The sequence below is a fragment of the Nyctibius grandis genome, chromosome 6, assembly GCF_013368605.1.
Source record: "Nyctibius grandis isolate bNycGra1 chromosome 6, bNycGra1.pri, whole genome shotgun sequence".
NCBI lineage: Eukaryota > Metazoa > Chordata > Aves > Nyctibiiformes > Nyctibiidae > Nyctibius > Nyctibius grandis.
The window spans coordinates 60,903,507-60,919,083 of NC_090663.1; the positions used below are offsets into that span (position 1 = coordinate 60,903,507).

At 42.0% G+C, this 15,577-nt stretch overlaps 1 protein-coding gene across 4 annotated transcripts in view; it reads left to right on the plus strand.

Annotated features, from left to right (window-relative positions):
• The first annotated feature begins 923 nt into the window (after window positions 1-923).
• Window positions 924-15,577, plus strand: part of NPNT (nephronectin) — a 55,458-nt gene continuing 40,804 nt past the window's right edge. For all 4 annotated transcript variants that reach the window (XM_068403073.1, XM_068403075.1, XM_068403074.1 and 1 more), the window contains exons 1-2: window positions 924-1,073; window positions 2,572-2,672. In XM_068403073.1, the coding sequence (XP_068259174.1) occupies window positions 1,003-1,073; window positions 2,572-2,672 (172 nt within the window). In that variant the 5' untranslated portion in view covers window positions 924-1,002. The remainder of the gene's footprint in view (window positions 1,074-2,571; window positions 2,673-15,577) is intronic.

Consider the following 15,577-nt stretch of genomic DNA (forward strand, 5'->3'; position numbering starts at 1 on the left):
CTTGTAAGAACAGCTGATGAGATTTAGCCTTGATCTAGGCACCAATCAAAACCAATGCTGCAACCTAGTCCAAGTTGTTGGCCCCATCTGTCTGTAATCAGAGGGATCTCAGAGCAGCTCTGACCCTAAATTGGTGACAGGCTGTTATTAAAAGTGTCCCTCAGTAAGTCCGGAGAGCTGTAGTTCACAGAAACAAAACAAAAATAACTGCTGTATTTTAGCATGTTAATGTAGAGTACAGATGCAGTTCTCGCTGTTGGTAGTGGTGCTAGGATGTTGTTACACGCTGCGTGGGTAGTGTTTAAACTTGTCACTTTTTTCTTCTGGACAAGGGCTGGAACCCCTTATGTCACACATGCCAACATCTGAGAGCTATTAATGGGAGTGTTTGAGCCAGAAAAAAAAACACATACACCTTGTAATTCTTTCAAACAGCTTTATTCTGGGAGAAGTTTGGTTGGCAAAAGAAGGCCCACTGCTCTTGGCTTTAGATGTGGACTTTGCTCGGAGAGAGGAGTGGGGGCTGTCCTACTTCCTCAGGTTCAAGCTAGAAAAGCTTACAAAGCCAAAGCCCACCCTTCTTGGTGTCTTCAGACGGCGGTTTTTGCCGCCTACAGCTCGCTCGGCCCCTGTCAGAAGGAGCTGGGTACTCGCTCCCACGCCACGTGTAGCGGTAGGGCTGTCAGGCACCGCGGGGCCGGGCCCCTTCGCGGAGAGGCGGGCGGGCGGCCCGACCGCGGGCGCCTCTGCCGGGGGCGGGCGGTGCTGCCGCTTCCCGTGCGGCGCCTCCTCCGCCCGGCAGTGAGGCGGGCGGGCAGAGGCGGGGGGGTTCGCCGCCGCTCTGGAGCTGTCGCAGCGCAGCCCGCGGCAGCCTTACCCCTGCCCCGCAGTTCGCCTTGCAGCGCGGCGGTGGGGAGGGCCTCCGCCACCCCTGCCCGCCCCGGGCAGCCTCGGCGGGCAGCCTCGGCGGGCAGCCGGCGCGGCGGGAGAGCCCCGCCGGCTATGGAGCTCTCCCTGCGGCTGCTCCTGGCGTCCTGCCTCTCCCTGCGGGCGGCCGGGGAGTTTGACAGAAGGTAGGCGCCGGCTCCCGCGGGGGGCGGTGGTCGAGGGCCGGCCGGGCAGGGAGGCTGGGGTTACCTCGGGGGGGTCGGAGCCCCCGCAGGGAGAGCGAGGGGAGCCCGGGCTCTCCCCGGGGCGGGCGGGGGGCTTCGGCGCCTGCGGCGGTAGCGGCCCCCGGGCGCCGAAGTGCCACCAGACCACCGGGGCCCGAAATGGCGGCGGGGGGCTCGTTACTGGCCCCCGGGGCCGCCTCCCGGCGAGGCGGGGGCGGCCGGAGCCCTCGGCGGGACTCGTTTCGGCGCTTCTGCCCCCGCAGCCGAGAAGAGGTTCCCACGGGCACGGCCGGCTGGCCGAGAGGGGCCGGGCAGGCACGGCCGGCTGGCCGAGGGGGGCCGCCCCGTCCCCGCGCCCCGCGGGTGGCCGCAGGTAGAGACGCGGGGCCGCCGCCACCCGGTTCCGGGGTTCCCCGGGACGGACTCGCTCGGCCCCGTGCCCCCCGCCCTTGGCCCGTGCAAAGCCCGGCAACCTAAATATGGGCTGAGGTATAAAAAGTTTATTGCTGTGGCAGGGTTGTGTCCTGCAAGAATTAAAAACAAAGCACTTTGCGTGCTGTAAAATTAAAATTAGTTTATTGACGCCTCGAGGCACTTGAAACTGAAGACGGTGAAGATTGCGACTCAAGTTTTAACATGAAGCAAGGTGAAAACGAATGCCTGGAGAGCGTGTGCCTCATGGGCCGTGCTGAGCCGTGTCAGGTGTAGCGAGCGGCTGTGGGGCAGGTTGGAGAAGGCGTCGTGGACGCTGCAAGGCGCAGACTGCTCAACACAACAGTTGTGTGTGTGTATAAATCAGCCGGCATGGTGTCCCCTCTCCAAGGATTTCTTCTTTGGATTCGTTGAAATGCAGTGTTCACGTTATTTCAGGTTGTCGTTAAAAACAGTAATGATTTATGTCAATACCTTGTAACTGCTTGAGCCTGTGGTATCTTTTCCTTGGAACAAGGGAAGAGTACAGCTCTCCTTTTAGATTTAATTTCTGTCGAACAGTTCGGGAAGCTTTTGTTTTGATTTTTTTCATTTAATGTTTCAGTGAGAAAATTTGGCCAGATATTGGGAAATAAACTAATGCTGAAACTTTATGATGGTGGTTTATTCCATGCTATAAATTCTGTGTTTCAGACTTCTGGAATTATTCAATACCAGCCTGGGAGTGGCAGCAGTGAGCATATTGCAAAGCATGTCAGTTTTTTTAAGGCCTTACAAAGTTACCCTAATTATCTTTTCCCCTTTTTGCCTATAGTCATTTACATTTTCTGAACTAAACACAGTATTAATGATAGAAATATCATAGACTCAGCTTAGAGCAGTTACTGTTTTAAAAAAAAAATATATATATATATCTCTGTGCGGAAGAGGTTTTTGCTTGGTCTTTTTCTTTTGTTTTTCTTAATCTAGAATAATTTTAACTACTTTCAAAATGTTTCACCAGACTTTTTTGAATTGTCTTGTTCAGGTGGCCCAGGCAAATAGTCTCCTCCCCAGGACTGTGTCGGTTTGGAAGTAGAATTGACTGCTGCTGGGGCTGGGCCCGATTGTCTTGGGGACAATGCCAACGTGAGTATCGTTGCTGCTGGGGCTTCTAGTCACTGGTAGAAAAGGCTTGTACACACCTAGTCACATCTTTCACATGTTCACACATGTTCTTACAATGCAGGGCTTAGGCTTTTGCACGTGTGAGTCTGACTTACATAGAAGGATGTTGTCATGTTAAAATTCTGTCTGTTATTAACAGTACTAAAAATGATTGCAATCAAGGAAGGTAAACTTTAGTTAGGGCAATGAGAATTTGGGAATTTGTGTTTGGTTTCCGCTTCATTTCATACTCTGGTCTAGTAGCCTGACATAACACTACTGTGTCATGTTACAAGCACTGCAGGGCGAGAATATTTGCGTCCGAGAAGGAAACCCAAATTATTGACATTTCACTTGGAAAGCTGATGGAAATGCTCCAATTAGTATTAAGTTCAAACATTCTTTCAGTAACCCCAAACTAAGAGAATAAATCTGCCTGACAGCATCCTTTTAGTGGGTCACACGTGAAGAGAAACATCTCTGAGATTCTCACATCTATCTAGAATCTTTGATACAATTGCAGGATAACCAAGTAGATAAGTCTTCACCGTTAACTACATCTTCAAAGGTATTCTGTGGTGGCAGCTAGCACTGTGTAGAAGTTAGAATTGTTAGGAGTGTCATAGAGACCTCAGCTTGCTAAAATTACAGCCTTTGATACTGAGAACGCTCACTCACGTGTTTAACAGTGCATACATGAGTGATATCCCCTAAGTTTTTGCAGGAGTGAACCTATAAATACTGGTCCTCAATTTTTTTATTTAGATGCAAATGTCTGCAAACTAGATAGTTTTCTGCAAAGCCATTTTTAAAGTAAAACAGGTATTAAATACTGTAAGTTGCTTAGTCTGCAGGTCAGTGACTGTAGGTAGCAAATATTAGGCAAAAGATAGAAATAGCATTGGTAATCCAACTGTAGACCCTCAGCAAAGGTTTTGTTCAAATCTGTAAACAGCAAGACTGGCTTCTTCCTTACCAAGTGTGTTAAAAGCCCACAATGTTTAATAGGTATATAAGACGACTGGCAAAAAAGCTATGTAAAATACTTCTGGAAAATAACATCCCTGATCCTGTTTTTTGATGCAAAGTTCTCAGATTGATGTCTCTCAGGCGATACCATGAATCATTTTGATTTTTAGGAAAGTAATCCTTTCCTTGGGATGAATGTTCATAGAGAAGGAAGGAGAATCTGAAGTAGGTTAGTAGAGGCTACTCCAGAGACGATAGAATCTATGTCCGCCTTTCATAATGCAGTTTTATTTGAAAATCATTGAGCATTTAAATGTTTGAGGCTACGAAGGGTTAACTGGCAAGTATCAATAATCGGCATTGTTTAAAAAAAAAACAAACCAAAACAAACCAAAAACAACACCGAAAAACCCCAAAACACTAAAAGGGTCTCACTGTGGCCCTTTTCTTAGATAACTTGTCTCCTGTGTTGTGACCATAAATTCCAGCTCATGTTTAGGTGGAAGTCAATTGCTTGCTATTACCAAGTCTGATTTGGGATTGCACTTTTATGATCTTGGGAGACAAGAACAGCATAAAGTGATACTATCAAAAGATTCATGACTAAAAGTTGAAAACTAGGCAAAAGTAATAACAGACAGAAAGTATTATTTATTTTTCTCTTTGAATTTTGTCAGTTAGGTCATTTGTAGTGCCAGCTTTTTTGGAAACCATAAATGTTCTTTATTTAAGGCTAAAGCTGCGTGAATTCTCACCTCCTTCCACTGCATTTAGCCAATTTAGTCTAACTCCAGTAGTTGAGACCAGACTTTCAAAAGAATACAATTATCACTTAGGTGTCTAAATGCACTTTTTCCCATTTTTTTCACATACAGCGTGCTGTTAATTTTTGAGTCGCTGGTTCAGAATAGTCTCAGACATTTGAGTGAAGACCTTATGTTTGGGTTTAACCCCAGCCAGCAACTAAGCCCCACGCAGCGGCTCGCTCACTTCTCCCCGCTGTGGGATGGGGGAGAGAATCGGAAGAGTAGAGAGAGAGACAGTTTAATAGGTAAAGCAAAAGCCATGCACACAAGCAAAGCAAAACAATAAATTCCTTCACTACTTCCGATGGGCAGGTGGGTGTTCAGCCATCTCCAGGACAGCAGGGCTCCATCACGTGTAATAGTTACTTGGGAAGACAAATGCCATCACTCCGAACATCCTCCCCTTCCTCCTTCTTCCCCCGGCTTTATATGCTGAGCATGATGCCACATGGTATGGAATATCCCTTTGGTCAGTTGGGGTCAGCTGTCCCAGCTGTGTCCCCTCCCCACTTCTTGCGCACCCCCAGCCTACTTGCTGGTGGGGTGGTGTGAGGAGCAGAAAAGGCCTTGACTCTGTGTAAGCACTGCTCAGCGATAACGAAAACATCCCTGTGTTATCAACACTGTTTTCAGCACAAATCCAAAACAGAGCCCCATGCAAACTACTATGAAGAAAATTAACTCTATCCCAGCCAAAACCAGCACACCTTATTAAAAACTTAGCAGCTCCTTCTAGTTTTTAAATGGGAGGCAAACTCTTAGCAAAATAAAGCAAGGAAATCTGCCCCAGTTGTGGTTGGTGAAAATTCCAGTCATATCAGAGTGGGAGATTACACTAAATGAAAGTGAATCTTTCTAGTGCTTGTAGCCAAATAGAAAATCTGTAGTCAACTCTCTACCTTGGGAATGTAGCATTTGGTATGAAGGATTAACCTGGCACAGAAGGCAGCATTCCTGGCCTCAGAGGAAAACTTGAGTGTTTTACTGTACAAAGGGATATCACTGAAAAATTTCCAAAAAGCCAAGTACACAATTATTTTTCCTGCTTTCTCTATGGAGAAAGGCAAACCTCTTAGTCCTCTCCCTGAAACAAGTGGCATAAATACACATCAGGTTTTCTCTACTAGGTGTACGTTTACTTTGCTGTTTATAGATTAAATTCTATTTGCACAATGAAAACAAGTATGGAGTCAGGCTTAAAAATTAGTAGTGAGGCCCAATTTACAAATGAGTCCAGAAAAGAAGCTGCAAATATTCAGGCAATAATGCTGAGCTCTTCATTAGTGAGCTTGAACTGCTTTTCTCAAACTAGTTTGAGCCATCCTTGGCATACCTGAAAGTGCTACAGCACCTTTGGACTCTCACCTGCTTACTCATGCATAGTTTACTGTGTAAGCACTGATCACCTCTGAATTTATCTTTCTGACATCAGCTATAAGGTGAGAGCCATGCTGGAGCCAGAGTGTAGCAAGAACAGAGGCTTCGATATGTGACAGGGTTGTCCCAGTTTACGGAGACCTCTGAACCATGATGAACCGTGGGCAAGTGATCGCTAACATACCTGGATACATTTTCTGCTGTCCAGCTGAGCTGCTCCACCAAACGTGTGGGCATGCCTTCTGCCCATGGCTGTTGAGAAAAAAATGTGTTAGTTCAAACCGTGTGATTTAAGGTAATGGTTTAATTGTGGTAGAGATTTAAGCCTGTATATGTCAGCTCTAACAGGGTAGGAGTGTGACACGGATGACAAGTAACTCATTAAGCCTTGATAACTCAGTGCTCCTGATCTTCCGTCCATAATCCATCCATACAGTTGCAAATGGTAACTGAACTGTGTTAGTAAACTTGCTTTTGTGAATTGTGGAATAATTCCTTTCATGTCCCTTTGAGTGACAAAGTGCACATAGAGCGTAATCGTGCTTACTGCTGCTTAGTAACGCCAGTCAGCCTAACTCAGCTGTCTTTTTCACTCTTATAAACGTGTAGGAAGAAGTTGAAATCAGGCCCCTCCTTTAATTTACCCTCTTCCTTTACAACATCGTCTGTCTGCCGTTAATAAATTATACCAATCAAGACTTGTACGTGTAAGGAAGTGCATGTCAGTCTGATCTGTCTGTAAACTTGCTTCCAACGGCTGTCAGTGTCAGTTGTAACCCAAATGCTCTTTCTGATTCCAGCAAATGCACTTAGAAGGTGTCCCTCCAACTGAAATAATCAAAAGCTTTGAAAAAGGTTGGATTTTTTATTTTTTTCTTCCTTGCAGGTTGTGAACACCAAAGTGAGATCTATGTTTAGTCAACTAGATCATTTTGAGACTGATACAAATATAGCCCTGTTTTCAAAGGGGCTGAACAAACATAACTCTCATAAATTCATTGGCATTTCCAAGTCCTTGTAAATTGAAAATCCATCCACACTTATTTAGTGGCCTAATCTAGATTTAGAATGGTGGATATGTTCCATCACTAACGTAACTACGTAGCCTTTCTGATGTTTTGATCTAGTATATAAACCGGGTTTATTAGTTAAACCTGGTGTGTAGAAAGGCTAATTTGGAAGCAGCAGCAATGTTGTTTAAGCAACAACTCTTAGGTCATGTGAAGTAACCTCATCATCGGAGGAGCTGATCCTTTACACTGATGGACTCCCAGCATCAGTGCTTTAAAGTTAGGTGTTAAATATCCCAGTTGAAATTAGTTCAAAAATCCCATATTGTTGCACAGCCTGTGGGACTTACTTGCACGTTAAGAAGTAGTAGTGGGAGTAATAGCTGTAAGTGGGAGTAATCACACAAAAGCCTACTTCTGTGATAAATGCAATGTTGATAAAGTACCTGATGAGACGTGTAAAAGTAGAAGTGTTGTCGTACATTTTTACGTGTTATTGTTGTGCACACAGCAAAACTATAACCCAGAGAAAAAGTGCGACTAGAAAGAAATTTCTTCTCTCAGAGTAGAGGGTTTTGACTTCCTGTGACAGAGCGTTTTTGGTGAGAGCAGGTATCAACAGTACATTTTTTATTAATAAACTCCTTTTGCATCTGTGGTACTGAGTGTGTTGTCCTGACCCAGAACCCACTAAATGGGTTTTAAAGTATACAGGGAAAAACCAAGTCGGGCATTTATCATTGCACATGTCTTGCACAAATGCAATTTTCTGTGTGCCAGCAGAAAAAATTTGCCTTAGGAAGTTGATTCAACTTTTTTTTTTTTTTTTTAATGTGTTACTCAGCATTAATTTTCATGGTTCAGAGTACCTGGAGGAAGAGAATTTCCAGCAGTGGTAACGCTGGAGCTCAGTTCTTTGAGCTGGATGAGAAATGTCAACTGCAGAATAGAAAACAGTCGTGTCCATTCCTGTATTCTAGCTACTGCAGTCTAGGAGACCTGCTGAAGCCTGTCATCTCATCCCCCTAATAAGATGCCTGTGACAGTATTCTGCAGGGATGGCTGTCTTCCTGAGTGTTTCTCAAGGAAAGGATAATCTGGGCCTTGTTGTCCAGGTGTCTCTGCTAGGTCAGAGGTAGGCCAAGCAGTAGCAAAGTCCTTGGAACCGCTGCTGACTGACCCTTGCTGATAATCTGGTGTACAGAAATCAGCTGTGAATATATACTCACATACTGAGCTCTGGAACCTGGTTAGCCTATCAAAAAACTAAAATAGGGGATAAGAGATGCACTCATTTCATGCAGAGACTTATGTGAGAAGTAGCGTGATGCTTTTTATTCCTCAGTATGAAAGTGGAAGTTCTTCCCTTCAGTTTCCAACAGGCCATGCTAGGGGTTATTTGAAACGTGTTAGTTCTTTGTGGACATTTTTGCCAGTAATCCATCTTGGTTCCTTGGAAGTTATTCTTAGAACTAATGGTCTACCTGCCTTGCTTTTAGCTGGCTTACAAATACCTCTGCAGTTCTTTCAAAAGCTATAAAAATGGTTTCCACATGTGTGTGCCTTTCATGAACAAATTACACCTGCTTTGTACTTGGCTGCGTGTCTGTTTGTAATTGATTTGTATGCTAGTTATATGTAGTCAAGGTACACTAAAGATGTAGGCTGCCTTTTGCTTGAAAAGTTCAGCTGAAGTTTAACAGTCAGGAGCTGCAGAAAGAGACTTTAACATAGATTTAAAAGGTTCAGGAAGATTTTTTTTTTAAGAAAAACAATAAAAGAACACTTGATTTCTCATTCAGTATTACAGTTTGGACAACTCCTTTGCTAGAGGTGATGGCAAAAATGGTTCCTTTTGCTGTGTTTGCATGTGTGCAGAATAGAAGGTTGGACCTGCAGCTTCTATAAATGGATGCAGATCTACTGTCAGATCCTCTGTTGGCATGAGTCTGCATGACTGTTGGAGTCAATAGAGGTACTCTGAGGTTTTGCCTGGTGGGCAGAAAGTTCGACCAAGAGAAGATGCTTCACAGGAATAAAATCCCACTAATTGTGGATTTTACAAGTAGTGATGTTATTTGATTACTTCACTCATTTCAATGTTGAATTCTCCTTAAAAGATAACAAAGTCTATAAAGTCTGTCTTGAGAACAGGTTGTGAAGATGAGTGTGCTCTTTCAGAGCATCCATCTGTTGTAGCTGCATCTGATTATCTGGTTATACCTAGGGAGCAAAACCAGAATAGGTCAGCAAAGTAGTTTCCCACCACCTTACACTAAAACCATGGCAATTAGCTTTAAAAGCTTAGGGACAGAGCAATCAAGAAGCTACACAGTACAGTAGTCTATTAGTAAAAGTGTAAGTCAAGACACAGTTTACACCTCTCCTTAGCATTGCACCATTAAAAAATGTTAATTGAAGGATGTCAGGTTAGCATTTGGATTTAGTCAAACCTAGTAGAAAGCGTATTATTTCAGGAGGTTCTTAAGACGACCTGCAAGAGAGAAGGGGGAGCTTGTACAAGCTGATAGGTGCAGGCATAACCAAATGCTTTGCTGGAAGCTGTGCATGCTGCTGCCTTCTTAAAACAGTTGTGGGGAAACTTACACTGTCTATGCTGCTGCTCCTGTCCTAATGATCTTAAAGACTGTGTATCTGTGCTGTGCAATCTATTTACAGAGATGCAAGGTGGTGGGAGGGGGGGAAGAGGTGGTTGTGCTCTCATTGATGCCTTGAAGGAGTTTTTGTATAACCAGCAATGATGTTGATGGGAGTTTACCTGTGTAAATCATCTCATACATCAATGGGAGAAGAGGCCATGAGCTGCTTAGGACTTCTGTTTCTTGCACATAACAATGCTTCCAGTGGACATGGCAATTCTGTATAGTCCAAGATGCACAAAAATAAAACCATGATTTTGTCAATAATGAGCCATGAAAATACTGGCTTCCAGGAGGCTGACCCACTAGCAGAAACCTCATTAAAGTCAATAAGAGTTTGGTTACTGAATTTGTGGTTGCAAGAATACAGTCTGTATTAATGCATTGTGTTGGCCATGTTAATTAATATTGATATGCAGCATGTCTGCTTCTTGTAAAATGACCAGTATTTTTGTGCATCCTTAGGTACTTTTCAATGAAAAGACATTTTATACAGAATTGCAAAACTGCTTTAATAACTGCCATGCAAGAAAAAATGAGGTTTTGCTATTTTTATTCAGTTACGGGTTTTTTTTTTCAGTTTAGAAGCTTTATGCTTTTAAAGTGGTTATGACGTTACTATGTTAAAGATACAGTATCCTTTTCCACTTCCCCACTGCATCCCTTCTGCACTTCATACATAGAATAATAGTTTTGCAGTCCAGTTTTTCCCAAGAAAATCTCAACAGTAAGACGATTTGACCATTTACAACTAAAGTATATTTGTATTTGGAGCTTCTCTCAAAGCCCAGCAACAACTTGGTGAGCCTCCCTCCACTGTAACAAACACTAAGGGACTTTCTGGTTAAAACTGATTTAAACCAATGTAAGTTGCAATCATAGCAAACCCTCAAGTGTTGATCACATACTGCTTAAAATACAAAGAGCTGCTGTTGCAGTGAAGTCCCAGTCTTTTATAATAAAGCTATGTAGCCTAACAAGCTGTGCTGCTAACACTAATTTTATTGGCAAATAAATTGATTTAAAATAAGCCTGAAACATAAATCTGTGTTTCCATCTTCTTTAACTTTTGTAGCATATCTAGTTTCATATGGTAGTAAGAGCTGAAAAGGTCTCTAAGCATTAGTTTTAATTTAGATGACATTCAAAAATGAAACATTATAAAAATGACCAGTAAATTTATATGCCAGCATGTTTATTGGTTGCAGATGTTCAGATACTTAAAAATGGGTGTAATTTTAATTACTCTGAAATTAGCATCCAGATGCTAACCCTTTATGTTTGCTCTGTGGAGGCGCAGCATTGAAAATATATACCTATATTTAAAGGAAAGGATACTGTCTCTTTAAGAAAAGCATTTATGTTCTGTTGATGGAAACATCGAACCTAAACCATGAAACACGAGAATTTTTACAACTATGTACTATATGAAACATGACAAAGTGTAGCTCCTTCATTGATTGAATAAGAATAGCATCACGTCATTATATTTAATTATTCTTATGTATGAGAATGTTTGTTAAATCTCATAATGAAATACTGATGTAAGGTATTTCCATTTTTAAATGTGTATCAGAATTTTTTTTATTTCAGAAAAGCTCTGAATGTTGAATGTGTGTAAGTCTCCAGGAATGTAACAAGTTGATAAAAACCCCAGCCAAGTCCATCCTCCTTACAGAAAAAAAAAAGCTGGAATTTCTTTTTTTGGATATTTGTTTTGCAGCTTTCTACGTCTTAAGGCAGAGAATAGCCAGCCTAAGGTGCCAGCCCAAAGGTTAGATGAACATATTTCTTGAAATAATTTTGGCAAGGTTATGACGTGGAGTTATAGCCTCTAAGTCATAAGTTTACATGAAAACTGTAATATGTGACAAGAAGATGTAGATGCTCTTTTATTTCTTTCCTTTTTTAAACATTTGATTTGGGGAAGATGGGGCGGGGGGAAGGAAATTAACAGGGCTGTTTTGTCCCAGTCACCTATCCGATTAGATACGTATTTTCTAGACTATTGTACTTTTCCCTCTTTTTCTTTATTTTACCCTCAAGCCCCTGGCTATATTTTTTCCTTCCTGCAAATTGTTTATACTCCCAGCATCATATTTACAAGCTGTCGGACTTAGGAGGCCTGATTTTGCTTCCGGAGTGTTGAATCCTGTGCAGTGGGAGGTTAGTTTGGGATGGCTGAAGCACTTATTGCCCTCCGCTGCCTGCTTTGCACCTCCGCTACAAGCTGTCGTTCCCACAACAGGGAAGCTTTACAGCCCCTGCTCTACAGCAGCGTACAACCTGGCATGTTAAGAGAAAATGAAATCAACACTAGTTTACAACGGTACCCAGGGCTGTACTCTGCTGCTGCTTAGGAACTGATATGTCTTGTTTACTTATCCCTGTGGCAGGAGGAGTAGTCTTTAGAAAGGGGAGCAAAGCCTTAAGCTCTTCCTCTGTCCCTGGAAGTCAGCTTTGTCACTGTGATACAGAAGTATCTCCGCTGCAGCCAATGGGTGTCACGTTCTAATAAACAAAATAGCAATAGGGCCCGGTTTGTTTTCTGTCACCACACATTCGGTAGACACACAGAAAGAGTCAGGTAACAAACAGGCGTTTGAGATGATAAAGCAGCGTTCTTTAAGCAATTATCATGAGGCACTTGAAATGCAAACATGAAAAGATTGGCAAAACATGAAATATTTCTTACCTTTCTAATTTTGCATTGTATAAGATCAAATTTTCACTGATTTTTAAAAAGAGTATTTAAGTGCCTAAGCATTAGGTTAACTTTCACTGGCTTCATTAAATCCTGTTGATTTCGGTGTTACCCGTGCTTAAGTTACGCACGCTTTTAAGTGCTGTTCTGAATAGCAAGGCATTAATGAAGCAGGGCCTGGATTTGTGTATGCAGTTTAGAAACACATTTGGCAGCAGTCGTAGGCAAGCAAAGCATTCACTGCAATGAGCAGCCCACACTGGTTGCAGTTTGTCACGTTAATGTGCTGTTACCAGAATCATATGTGCAAAATGAGTAACTGATTTACCCAGGCAAATGTAGTAGTTGTGCATGAAAAATCAGGAGCCACTTACTTAATGGAACTGTATGTTTTAGATGGAAGCTTAAGCATGCCTTTTTACAGCATTTGTTACCATGAATGTTACAAATAAGTGCAAGTAATTTGTGACAAAATATTCACGCATTAGATACTACCATTTTATCTGATTATATTATCAGTCTCTAGTCACAGAAGTTGGTCGAGGACATTTATTATCTTTCAAAAAATAGAGTAAGGAATGTTTTGCATATGAAATTATCTGAAAATTAATAATCAGTTGCCCTAGTCAGGCTTGTTAAGCTCTGCAGAAATCTATGTTGTGAGTGCTAGTAAACTTGTTTGGGAAGCAAAGTTATTTTTTCAGAAGTAATTCTGAAATGTGAGTTACGAGTATGACATGTTTTTACCACCTACTGGTAACTGTGTGGTAGGTTAAGCTTTATGCATTCTCCTGCAGTTGTATGTAGTTGAACAAAAAAGAAATATGTAACTCTGAAAGAGCTGCAGTGATTTATTTTACAAATTACCTCATACCTTTGGGATCAAAATTACTGTGAATAAGGCAGACTTATTTTCCTGAGTGTGTGTTTATGCAGTTGCATAATTTGCAAAGAATTGCAAAAAGTAAATAGAAAGAGACAGACGTGAGCTGAAGCTGGCTCTGAGGAAGAGAAGAATAGACCTTGAGGTTGTGGTCTGTTAGCACCACAGGAAAAAGGGAGCTGGTTTCAGGTGAAGGAGGAAACAGAGGGGAAAGCTTGTTTCACCAACGTGCAAGTCTTGTTATAAAGTTGGCACAGGGGGAATGCAATTAGCCATCTTAAGATTGGAAGTCAGTTCTGCGTTCAGCAGTGTAAGAGGGGCCAATGAAGGTTTGTGAAGCTGAAGAGTATGTAATCATCTCTGGGCTGACACACAAATTACTTTCTGTGTTTGGGCAAACTGAATTTTCAGGAGCTGGGATTTAGAGTCAGAATAAATACGGGGCTATATGTTACTTGGGAAGAGAGGGCAGAAGCAAGGCCGTTCAGGCAGGTGGTCGGCATAGTTTGTTTCAGGTGCAGGTATTCTTAGTATATTTTTGACTTCAAAGAGGTGAAAACAGAAGTTCAAGGACAGTTTGGACATCTGCAGTCTAGCATTTTGAAGCAGATTTGAGTGGAGGGATGCAGAAAGAGCAATAAAAGACTTTGAGGGCAACTTCTGTCAATGAAACCTTGTAGGCATCATGCAAGAAAGAAAATGCAGGGAATAACTATTAAGGAACAGAAATTAAGAGACAAAGCAGAGAAAAAGAATGTAAGAATTATACACAGAATTATACTCAAGGCTGTTTTGATGAAAGACTTCAGGAATGTTGGAAAATCAAAGAAGAGTTAAATTGGTAGAGATACTCCACTAAGAAAGCTCAGGGTTTTCCATCGTTGGCCACAAATGAAGAGGAGGAGTTAGGCAGGTAGGAAACAGGCGCTGCAACCATCTGGTTAGGACTCCACCAAACAGTGTTTGGTAATCAAGAAATAAATCATTAATGTTAAAATTCTAGATGAGAAGGAATAGAGGGGACAGCATGTGGTAGTCACCCATGCCCCCAAAAAGTGGGCAGCTTAGTGCAGAGGAACTGGCAAAAGTTGAGCGGACCTTCCTAAGCAGTTCTGAGGGAACTGTGTGCAGGAAGAAAACACAGATGAAATTTTAAAACCCCAACATTATAGACCCATAATGAATTGATTGAATGTGTTTTTCATTTATTGTATTTATGCAACAATTAAAAAATACTAATTCAGAATGATTGAGTCATGCTCAGACACCACCAGCAGCTAGTAGTGGCTGGGAAGATTGGTGGCTTCTGCCTTTTACGCAAGCATAACACATGCTAACAGCATGTGCATTTCACCAGAAATTCTTTCTTCCTCTCTTCCACACTTGAAAAAAAAACCCCAACCCTAAACCCGAACCAGTCATTCATGTTTCAGTTCCTTGTGTTTTTACAGGAAGTTTAATTTGGCCTGAAGGTTGAGACTTAAAATGTGGTATTTATCATCTTATTTTGGAGGAAAAGATAGTTCTTGCCAACCTTTAAAATAGGTACTCCGTTAGATTTATGGCCAAATAAAAGGCTTTAGGATACCTCCTTGACTCCATTGAAGTCAGTGGGAACGGAGACAGAGCAAGTCTTCACATCTGGCTCAAAAAAAAAAAGAATTTTAAATCATCAAACTGAAATGAATAATCATGAGACCAGAGTTTATTTGCTGATATCTCTTGAATGAGTTGGGCAACAAAATGAAATGGAAAGTTTAGTTGTAGTTGTAGTTTATTCTATGGCCTATAAGCAGCAGTTGAGTAAAGATGAAAATAGCCATGCTTAGGATTTCTTTCTGTCTCAGTCTGCATTGTTATCCGATGGGAGTGCCAGTTTAAATGCTTTCAGAGACGAATCCGTAGAGAAATGGTAGGTCTTTGTTGATGTTGATTCAACGATAAATTAACAATCTTGTTTTTAGTGGCACTTGTCTATACAAGTGTACTTTTAACTTTTGTTTAGAACAATTACTATTATAAAGAGTAGAAAGCTTTTGATTCTTTTTGGCAACATTTTCAGCCTCTTATCTTCTGGAGTTCATTGCCCCAAGCGTGTAAGAGAGCGACTTTCTCAGCCTGGTGTAACTCTTGCCTAGTAGGGAACTGAGTGTTACGTAGCAGACTGAAGACCATGGACGTGGCTTATTTCAGTCATTGTAAATGTGAGTTGATCGGAGGGAAATGATTGTTTGTTGTGGTTGGTTTTTAATTGTCAAGATGCAAAGAATATTAGTTGGGAGACTTTTTCCCCACTACTTATAAGTCTAATTGTGTTAAAAAAATGGATAAACTTTATGTGTTTGTGTGTTAGCAGAGCAACTGAAATACTCTGTTCTATCTGGAATTTTGCAAGAAAATAAGTAGAGTGGAAAATTCAAAGAAAAAACCCAGTTTCATCAGCATACATAGTGTATGGCCTGGACTCATACCGAACAG